The sequence below is a fragment of the Perca flavescens genome, chromosome 7 (genome assembly GCF_004354835.1).
Source record: "Perca flavescens isolate YP-PL-M2 chromosome 7, PFLA_1.0, whole genome shotgun sequence".
NCBI lineage: Eukaryota > Metazoa > Chordata > Actinopteri > Perciformes > Percidae > Perca > Perca flavescens.
In genome coordinates this window covers 35,425,514-35,437,222 of record NC_041337.1, presented here as the reverse complement: position 1 = coordinate 35,437,222, position 11,709 = coordinate 35,425,514, and the positions used below count along the sequence as shown (strand labels likewise).

The following is an 11,709-nucleotide window of genomic DNA, read 5'->3' as shown; positions in this document are numbered from 1 at the left end:
ATGGGATCAGGCGAGCTGTTGGACTCCTCTCAGGTGAGCCTCTTCAGGTATTCAGTTTGGACTCGGGGTCTCTGCACTACGTTAAACGGACGGGGTCGCTCACGCTCTCCCTGCATCCTGTCAACGACTGGCTACACCAGTAACTGGACTCCCTGTGTCTGCAGGTTGGAAGCAGCATCAGCAAACTCAGTGGCATACACCAAAAAAATAAATAATGTGATGTACAGTACAGGCCCAAAAGTTTGGACACACCTTCTCATTCAATGCGTTTCCTTTTTATTTTCATGACTATTTACATTGTAGATTCTCACTGAAGGCATCAAAACTATGAATGAACACATATGGAATTATGTACTTAACAAAAAAGTGTGAAATAACTGAAAACATGTCTTATATTTTAGATTCTTCAAAGTAGCCACCCTTTGCTTTTTTATTAATAAGGGAAATAATTCCACTAATTAACCCTGACAAAGCACACCTGTGAAGGTAAAACCATTTCAGGTGACTACCTCATGAAGCTCATTGAGAGAACACCAAGGGTTTGCAGAGTTATCAAAAAAAGCAAAGGGTGGCTACTTTGAAGAATCTAAAATATAAGACATGTTTTCAGTTATTTCACACTTTTTTGTTAAGTACATAATTCCATATGTGTTCATTCATAGTTTTGATGCCTTCAGTGAGAATCTACAATGTAAATAGTCATGAAAATAAAAATGAAACGCATTGAATGAGAAGGTGTGTCCAAACTTTTGGCCTGTACTGTATGAAACGGTAGCCGTGTTTTCCATTCACATATTTTATGCTCGTTTTGAAGAAGCGCGTTAGAAAAGCTGAAAGGAAACGGCAACATGCAATGGAACGTCTCCCTTGAGGTTGGTTTTTGTCTTCGTGGCAGAAGAGTTGATTCTCTAAATGGGATATGGAAACGCCTTTGCTGCATAAGTTAACGTTAAAGGGTAACTTTGGTTGTCTTTTTTTTTTTTTTTTCTTCTTCAGTCTGGACTAGGGCTAGGCGATATGGACAAAATCCAATATCACGATATTTTTGACCAAATACCTCGATATCGATACCGCAACGATATTGTAGTGTAATATCCATATACTGCCCAGCTCTAATCTGGACCCTGTTTTATGTTTTTTTGTGTCTTAGGCCTCCTCCACACTGCCTGCATGGTGCGAGCGTGTCAGCTGCGTGGCGTGTCAGTTTCTATTTCGGCTCCCATGGTAACCGGCGGACTTGAGCCGCGCCGAAAACGCGCGCACGCTAGAAATACTGTAGGACCGACGCCTATTTTTCACGGAAGCGTTTCCAGGCAACATAGAATAGGAAAATATGTTTATATGTCATTTTGACACGAAATACATTTAATAAATGACATGTTGATGTCTGAAAGTCTCTAGGTTTTGACATAAATGCTGATATATATATATATATATATAAATGTAATTTTAAAAATGTATTATAAATATCGATTTTCAAATATTGGATTCTGATAAAACAATAACATGGACTTTATTATCTCAGGAAAGGGAATTGAAATATAAAAATATATATATATATATATATATATATATATATATAAAATATATCGAAATATGTGCAAACAAATGTACAAACACAAAAATATTGACAAAATAAAGTTGAAAAACACGCTATTATTTCATTTTATCAATGGGAAACATTAGGGGTGTGACGAGATCTCGTTGTCCACAACCCTATCTGACTCGTTGTATGAGATCTCGCGAGCTTAAAACGTGACGAGATTTCTCGTCGAGGTGAAAATTTTACATATCGTGTTCGTCTTGTCTGTCACTCTTTCGCCGTTTATTATTTCCGCAGGGAAACCAAAATGTTGCCACACAAATGATTTAAAAGTGGCAGGGGGGGGATCTTCAACAGTAACTCCACGCTGCATCACGCTGACATCACATCGCCTCGCGAGACAACTTTTCACCTCGACGAGAAATCTCGTCTCGTTCTCGCGAACCCAATCTCGCGATGTGTCTCGTCTCGTGGAGTAAGCGTCTCGTCACACCCCTAGGAAACCTACATGTGACCAGACAAGGCTAGCAGCAGCGCTGCGTCAGACACCTTTCTGGCGTGCAAAGACGTAGAGAACGCCACGCAGCTGACACGCCATGCTCGACGCCACGCAGGCAGCGTGCAGATTCAACCTGGACCCTATGTCCCTGTGTTTTACTGTCTAAGTGACTGATGAGAACAACAGTCTTCGACACTGGTCCAGTATTAAGCGAGGCGAAACAGGCTACAGTGTTAACGTTATTGGGCAATTGTGCAGCTTGCATTTCTGTTCCCGAAAGTTTTATTGTGTGGTTGAGTTATGTGTTTTTCGTTGATACAGATTATTAGTAGTCAATGAAACAGATAACTGATATTAGGAACCGATATGCATTTACAGTGAAAATGAAAATCTTCTAGTTAGAATTAACATTTTAAAATGTTACAAACTCCAACACGAAAGTGATCACGGAAGGCTTGTATCATGTGGACGCGCCGACAGTGTTGTTGTCATCACTTAGAATTCCTCAAGGGGGCGACAGAAACTACGCACTGTAGCTTTAATGTCCCGCCCACAACCCTATCTGACTCTCTGTTACTAATGCTAAGTTTCCACGTGGCCGGCTATTTTCATAAACGGAAATTTCAACCTCTCCGTTTTCAAAAATAACATCGTGCACGGCTGTCAGTTTTCAGAAAAGTGTTTGTTTACATGTACCCGTGTGTATATGTGCCGTCAATGCACAGAGCACGCCAGACCTGTAGGTGGCGGTGTAACGAGAAGCTCAAGCCCACGTTAGCCAATCAGAATCCCCAAAATAGCAACAACAGCAACCAATCACTTCCTCTCTTTCTCTCTCTCGGCTGCCTAAACCTCCGTTTGTCTCAGTTTACGTGCAAACGTGCAAACGAAGATCTCTCAAATCTCCACTCTGGCCCGGAGTTTTTAGAAAGACTCGGTTTCAGAGGCGAATTCTCCTTTTGTGTGTAAACGAAGGGCACAAACGAAGGGAAATGTCTCCGGTTGTAAAAAAATAACCACGGACGTGTAAACAGGGTCTCGGTATGATGCTGAAAGTTTCTCATTTCTTACATAATTGCTTAAAGCATTTAAACAAACAAAGTTTTGTGTTGGAGTTTATAACATTCCAACATCTTTTATTGTTATTATTATTATTAATAATTATTTTTTGGGGGCTTTTCCCTTTATTTGATAGTGACGGTGGATAGAGAGGAAAGGTGGGAGAGAGATGGGGGGGGGGGGATGACACGCAGCAAAGGGCAGCAGGTGGGACTCGAACCCGAACCTGCGCCGCTGCAAAGGACTCAGCCAACAATTAACAATCTTAATTTTGACTTCAAGATTTTCATTTTGACGGTAAATGCTACCGGATCGAAATATCTGTTATCGGTTTTATTAACTACTAATGATTGGTATCGGTATCGGCCTTGGAAAAAAAAACAGTATCGGTCGATCCCTATCAGGAACCTGAAAGGAAAAATCCCCCTTGCTACCAAGAACCAGGTTTTAGTCTCCGCAGGACTTTGAGTCAGGATCCAGATCCAGTCTGAGAGCAATAAGAGTGTTCTGATTGAACCTTTTCAACTTTTCAGGATGAAAAACCATTTGCAGCGACAATCAGACGGATGATGTCACAGTGTTGATTGGACTGAGCCTGTTTTGTTGGGGGTTTTTTTTTTCCACTGAGCTTCAGTGAAACTCTTTTATACAAATGTCCATGAACTCAACATGAATGAAATGCAACTCTTTCTTTCTTTCTTTTTAAATGCCCGAGGATGTCAAGAAGATTTCTAAATGATCCATCGACATGGTTATTATTGAATATGGATTATGAACCGATGACATGTCTCTCTTTGGTGTCGTGTGACGTCTGTGGTTTTTAATCGTCTGTTATGAGTTCAGTTCTTTAAAATCATTCCCACGAAAACCAGCCTGACCTCCAGTTTCCTCCGACGGGAAGCCGCGGTCACATTCAAATTAGTCTCGCTTTTGCCCAGACCTTCCTCCACACCGCTGCGGAGGAAGGTCTGGCTAGTCCACACAGCATTCCTAGATGGGAGAAAAACGTTCCTCTGGGTTTATTGGGCATTTCTTTAAACCAATCACAATCGTCTTGGGGGCGGGGCTAAGCTCCGGACGGAGCCACGGTGCCTCTGCTAAATAGCCTCTGGAAGGAACTTGTTTTGGTGGAACATGTGTACATTCAAAAGTAGTTTTATTCGTGCAACAGAAAACTCAGATTGGACAGATAGTCTAGCTAGCTGTCTGGATTTACCCTGCAGAGATCTGAGAAGCAGTTAACCATAGTCCTCACAAATCAGCCGGAGGTTAGAAACCTAACTCTGTTTCATTGGCGCTGCTTGAAATGCGCCCTCATTAGCACAAAGGAACTTTGGATTTACTTTTCAGACCCGGAAGCTTTGTCCATGATCTGAATCAACAAGGTGTGTTTCACATGTAAAATAAAAAGTACATAGTGTGACACAGCTCCCCCTACAGGCCAGTGGCTCTGCATACTTTTGCTGCGTTCCAGGCAGCCCGTAACTCGTGTTTCCACGACCTTCTCACGGTGAAAGCGCCCTGGAACGCCAGTCAAACCAGTAACTTACTCCCTGTGAACTGGTACCAGATGGTTGTTCTCCCAGTTAGTTTCGGATGTCACACACACATAAACATCAATGGCGCCCCCTGTTGATGCTGTAGAGACGCCGGTGATTAACGGCGAGAAATAGGAATAAATAGACATAAATAGGCAACGTAAAGTAACTCTGCACATTGTAATCAAAACAATACACATACGATTGTGTACTGCTACAAGTTACTGTATGTTTATTAAATGAAGCCCAAAATATGTCGCCGACTAGAAATCGCCAGTATCAGCTAGCTCTAGCTAACGTCAACATTAGGTAGCTGCTAGCTAGCATCAACGTTAGGTGGTGTTGAGATATTTCTATTATTGTACACATGATGGGGATTAGAATTTAGAGAGATTATTGGAGTCAGATTTTCAGGCCGTTGGGCCTTCCACTTTTTCCAAAAAAAAAAAAAAAGAAATCCCTTACAGAAGCCGCTAGCTAACGTTAGCTAGAAGGGTTTTTTGTGACTTTGCCTGGAACGCTACCAAGTCGTGATTAGTGACTTGAAGTCGTGATCTTACGGGCTAAAAAAGTTGTGTCTGGAACGCAGCATTTTATAACGGGATTGGCTGCCCGCTGCTGTATTTCACCCTCATATTTGATTGGCAGATCAATACAGGGACTGATAAATGATTATTGTCTGCTGCTGGCAAACGGTTTGATTTCACGTCCGACTGAACGATAATCGCTTTAATTGAACATCTTGTGACCGCAGCTTCGGAGGAGCAGAAAGAGTCCCAGCATGCTCAGAACTCAGAAACATGTCAAATACATTCAGCGAGAGAAAACTAGTAGTACCAGTATTTAATACTATCATATACTCTGCAGTAACGCAGTGTTCTTTCAACACATTCTCACTCCCAATTGCCTTTGGCATTTGTTATTGACGCTAGAAGTCTTAGTGAGAACGGGTTGGTTATTTCTGAGTACTGTATACTGTGCAGGTACATCACCAGCCACCAACCAAACTCTGTACAAATTTCTGAGTATTTAAAAAAAAAATAAAGTATTTAATAATGTAACTCGGTTATATTTTATGTTTCTCTGTGTTACAGTGTGAAGTATTTCATGCTGGTGAGGAATAAAGAGGCAAAGTCTCTCCACTTTCCAGTGGCCATCATAGGACCTTATTTTGGAATAAATATGTACAGTAGTGATCAAGGAGAGGGACTAATAATGATTTGATCCCGTTTGAATTGAGCCATGAATTACACATCGTCGATTGAGAACAACTTCTCATTTGCAACTGCGACCGGTCACATTCACACAGTTGCACATTCATACCTGGAAGTTGCCCGGTACAACCACAGTCTGTGGTTCAGCTCCACTGGAGCGGTTTGGGTTGAAGGGACACTCCACCGTTTGTTGAAATAGTTCTTATCACGGTCTCCCCTGGCTGTAGAGAGGTGGGCCAACGCATTTTTTGTCTCAGTGCAAGTAATTAGGTTGTTTTTTTTGTCTTTTGTTGGCTCACTTTTACTCACAACATGCTAACCGGCAACATAGGATTCCATTCACTACGCTAAGCTAACTAGCGGCAGTGCTGCCGGTGTTGCACCCGGACTAAAACGATGCATGCACAAAAAATGCGTTGGCCCACCTATCTACAGCTAGAGGAGACCCCACCTATCTACAGCTAGAGGAGACCCCACCTAACTACAGCTAGGGGAGACCCCACCTATCTCCAGCTAGAGGTGACCCCACCTAACTACAGCTAGGGGAGACCCCACCTATCTACAGCAAGAGGAGACCCCACCTATCTACAGCAAGAGGAGACCTCACCTATCTACAGCTAGAGGAGATCCCACCTATCTACAGCTAGAGGAGACCCCACCTATCTACAGCTAGAGGAGACCCCACCTATCTACAGCTAGAGGAGACCCCACCTATCTACAGCTAGGAGAGACCCCACCTATCTACAGCTAGAGGAGACCCCACCTATCTACAACTAGAGGAGACCCCACCTATCTCCAGCAAGAGGAGACCCCACCTATCTACAGCTAGAAGAGACCCCACCTATCTCCACCTATCTACAGCTAGAGGAGACCCCACCTATCTACAGCTAGAAGAGACCCCACCTATCTACAACTAGAGGAGACCCCACCTATCTACAGCTAGAGGAGACCCCACCTATCTCCAGCTAGAGGAGACCCCACCTATCTCCAGCTAGGGGAGACCCCACCTATCTCCAGCTACCCCACCTATCTACAGCTAGAGGAGACCCCACCTATCTCCAGCTAGAGGAGACCCCACCTATCTACAGCTAGGAGAGACCCTACCTATCTACAGCTAGAGGAGACCCCACCTATCTACAGCTAGGAGAGACCCCACCTATCTACAGCTAGAGGAGACCCCACCTATCTACAGCTAGGAGAGACCCCACCTATCTACAGCTAGAGGAGACCCCACCTATCTACAGCTAGGAGAGACCCCACCTATCTACAGCTAGAGGAGACCCCACCTATCTACAGCTAGAGGAGACCCCACCTATCTACAGCTAGAGGAGACCCCACCTATCTACAGCTAGAGGAGACCGTGATAAGCCCTATTTCAACAGACGGTGGCGTATCCCTTTAAGGGCCTTGCTCAAGGTAGCCTGGGTAAACCCTGACAAACTTAATTTTGAATTTCACATGTTCCATAACACATGTAACGTTATCTTACCACATCTTATGATGTGTTTTATCCAGCAACGTTTTATCGGCCGGGAAGAGAGAGAAGGAGCGAGACCCGCTGAACTAAGAGTAAAGTTACATCCTGGTACCGAACACACAGACATCGTAGCTCCAGAGAGACTTTGCTGTGTGTAGTCTTTCTAATTCTGTATTTTGTAGTCTTCAACTTCAACAGTTTTACAACAAACTGAGACTTTCTTCAATTGCAAAAGTATATTTTAAACTGACAAACATCATATGTTTAATTCATGGCTCAATTCAAACAGGATCAAATCACTATTAGTCCCTCCCCGATCACTACAGGACGTATATTTTTTACGAAATAAGTTCCCACGGTGGTCCAGCGGAAAGGGACAAACAAAGACTTGTTTTGTGTCACCCCCCTTCATGTCCAGGACCAGCTGTTGTCCAGCTGTGTGGACAGCCTGTCAGTGTGACATCATAGCTGTCAATGTGGGGACATCACAGCTGTCAGTGTTGCATCACAGCAGTCAGTGTTACATCACAGCTGTCAGTGATACGTCACAGCCTGTCAGTGTGACATCATAGCTGTCAATGTGACATCATAGCAATGTGACATCATAGCTGTCAGTGTTACATCACAGTCTGTCAGTGTTACATCGCAGCAGTCAGTGTTACATCACAGCAGTCAGTGTGACATCACAGCTGTCAGTGTGACATCACAGCTGTCAGTGTGACATCACAGCTGTCAACTTTACATCACAGCTGTCAGTGATGCATCCAGGTGCACTCTGTACAGTTGGTGTTTCTTCATTTTCGAAAACTTTGTGTAAACAAATAATTTTCTATCTTTTTGGGACACTTTTGTCATTTGTACTTTTTTCACTCTTTCTGCTGTATGATGTTAAAAAAAAGCTTCATGTAAATAAATAAATCGACACATTGTAAATGTTTTTAAATAAAGATTTTGCTTCAATGTTTACCAAACATCTGCCTGTAATCGTATCAACTGGTGCGGTGCCTGGGGGGACCACTCTGAGCTGTTAGAATAAATTGTTGTCGCTTTTATCTGCTTTTATCTAATTCTTTTTTCCCGACGTTTGTTGCCTTTTTTCAATGTTTTTGTATTTATTTTCTGACATTTTTTTTTGGCTTTTTATAGCGTCTTTTCTTTTTATCTTTAACTTTTCTTCACTCATTTGGACTGGGCCCCAGCGTTGTAGTCTACGTGATACGCAGGTAGGCTATACGCAGTATACCCACTAAGAAAGCTTAAACTTAAAAATGCCCAATGACACGCAACAGCATACTTTCCATTATATATTTTTTTTATATATTTTGAATTGCCATCTGTGTTTTCCTTCGCTAAATAAAGGGATTTCCACTGTAAATTGGTGCATTAAAGTGTATAAAAATGAAGGAAATGAAGTCTTTGACGCTCAGAATTTCCCTGGGGGAGGACAGGTCATTTTTGTAAATGAGAAGTTGTTATCAAACAGTTTACCTGGATAAATAAAGGTTTAAAAAAAAAAAAGACACCCAGACGCCCCACTTTAATATGTCCATTCTGGTCCATACAGTATTTATATAGTGCTTGCTAAAAATACATTAGACTACACCACTGCTGCGCCCCTAGCATTTACCTATACTGCCTAATGCAGCACAGGATTCAAACCTCGATAACTTGTATTTTTCAATGATATTGCAATAGTCCTTTTTATTGTGTCTGAAGCTCGTTTGAATAGTTAATAAAGTGGTTGTATTGTTGTGGTTTTTGATGCTTTCTGGCTGTTATTTTGAACTGGAGCGCTGCGGGCAGACTCTGTGCTCAATACAAACACAGAACCAGAACAGACCGTCTCAGTCTCAAACTGTCAACACACTTCTGTGTGCACGTGACCTTGGCTGCGCGTTCATGTCCGTTCTTTACATCCTGGGGATTAATAAGGATGAGAGACAGAGAGAGAGAGAGAGAGAGAGAGAGAGAGAGAGAGAGCCTTTATTGTGATTACATTAATGCAACAGGGGGTCCGGGACCCCTAGAGGGTCCTCAGAGTCAATCCAAGTTATTGTTAATATTTGAATTTTTAATCAAATCAATCAAATATATTTTAGCCAATATTTAAATCCCCACTGAGGACAGGCCTACTGGCCTATAGGTAAGGTAGTCGCCATCCACAGATAGTTAATCCTGAGGATTTATTGTGCCACAGGTATGTTTTAACATATAAAATCATGCCAACAATTAGTAGGCTAATTAAAAGCTTAGTACTCTATGCAAAAAAAGGTATGTAGCCTATAAAGGCTTTAGGCAGCCCTACATGTTATTGTAGGCCAATATGAAACTTCATTTTATACAATATATGTAGCCTAGTAGGGGGTCCCTGCTCCACTCTTAGTTAAGGGGTCCCTGGCTTAAAAAAACGTTGAAGACCACCGCATTAATGAATAAAACGAAATGGCGAGCGCCCCTCCCAGAGAGGAGGGAAGTAGGGGTGTGTTTTCAGTGTTGGGACGGACGCGGCCCATCCTCCTCTCAGGTAAATATAACTTTGTGCCGCCGTCCAGAGTCCGGACACGTTAAAAACACTTAAAACTGGTTAAATAATGAACTAAAAAGTAGATATATGGGGAGCGGAAATGTAACCCGGTTATTATATCCGCGCTGAGGGCAGCTCTGGGATCACATGAAGCCGATGAAAGCGTTAGCTACACTTTGAACTCTTGTCATGTCCACACCACAGAAACAACTAAGTTCCTGTTCTGTTAGCGGCTAGCTTCAGTTAGCATCGCTTTGTTAGCTGCCACCAGGGGTTTTATTAAAACTGGGTTAAACTTTTAGTTCGGTTTGGTATATCAGCTACCGGGGGACCTAACGCTACCGGGTGGGAACCTGTTAGTCCGTCGTTATTTAACTTAACACGTCCGTTTATAATCTAGCACACACAGCTAACAGTGACGTCACATTAGCTCGGTGCCGTTAGCCAAACAGGGCTGTGTTTACAGTTAGAAGCTAAGTTAACGGTAACTAACGGTTATAACGGCTAAAAGTGATATAACGTTACAGCTAGCTACGCCGACAGTTAGTTAGGCACCAAAAAACGACAAGTTAAGTTATGGGGAAAGGTCGTGGTTTGGATTTAAACACTGCCGAGGAACTAAGACGCGTTTAAAGGGTGAAAGTATTAAAATATATAAAAAAATAAAATAAAAAGTATTACAAATATATTCGATTTTGCGAGACTTCGCGAGACTTCGCGGGCCGACCCTTCCCTTCTTGGACCGACTTCAACGCTGCTGGTTTTAAGGAGGAGACGCTACAGGTGAATAGGAAAAATATTTTATTTTATTTAGATTTTTTGATTTCATTGGTTTATATGATAGGGACCATGCATATTTATGAACATTGTTGTCAAAATAAAAACCACCATGTAAATATGCCAGAATTAGTAAAAAATAACTACTTTTCATCTGCAGTCCCTATAGGCAGGTGACATAGGACTGACATAGAGACAGCCAGCAGTCACACACCACTTGTTCACTGTATATTAAAAGGTACATATAATGGGGACATATACATTGACAAAATAAAAATACGTGATGACAAAAATATCATTCAGCCACCTCTATACTGCATTCAATTTAACAGTGAAAGTGTATGGGGGGTGACGTGTGACAGTTAAAGGCCCCGACACCAACCCGATTATCGGCCGTGGGACAGTCTGGCGAGGTCGGTGACTCGAGTCTGTTCGGTGTGTTAGTCGGAGTAGCTGTCGCTTTAATTTGGGCTGATTTGACCCGTTGAGTTGGCCAGTGGGCAAATCTGACGAAAATCTTTTAAACTGACCTTTGTCGATCTGAAATGAATGATGATTTTGTCACGATTTATCGTGCAGGCCTATTTGGTGACAAGAAATGGCCTAACTTGTTTAAAATTCTACAAATTGAATTGAACTTTATTTGCCACCTTTTTTACATGACTTTTGAATGTTAGATTTGAACTAATATAACGGTAGATATCACCATGAAACGTCCCCAGTTGATAACTGACATTAAGACACTCGTTTTTTGTAATTACAAATAGCGATGCACCGATAGAGATAGGAATTGGCCGGTTTTCACGTGCTCGGGCATGACCGGCGACGTGCAGGTCACTCTGACATATGGCGATTTCATTACAATTAACTGACAACAGAAGTTCTACCAGTTACAATTCATGGATGCCACAGCATGCTCTCTCTTCTTCCTTTCTCTCAACTTCTTCGCTGTGTGTCGGCGCTGTTCTCCCACATGTAGGGAACCTGGTGAATTAACTTGCAACGTGTCAGCTGTTGGGACATTCTTCAGCGTGTGTGCAGAAGTTAACAAGTTTGCAATATGCAACACCTGCAAGGA

At 42.4% G+C, this 11,709-nt stretch overlaps 1 protein-coding gene across 1 annotated transcript in view; it reads left to right on the top strand.

Moving 5' to 3' along the window:
* abcd1 (ATP-binding cassette, sub-family D (ALD), member 1) overlaps positions 1-11,709 on the top strand; it is a 53,731-nt gene continuing 42,022 nt past the window's right edge. The window contains exon 1 of the mRNA XM_028582643.1: positions 1-164. Within this exon, the coding sequence (XP_028438444.1) occupies positions 1-164 (164 nt within the window). The remainder of the gene's footprint in view (positions 165-11,709) is intronic.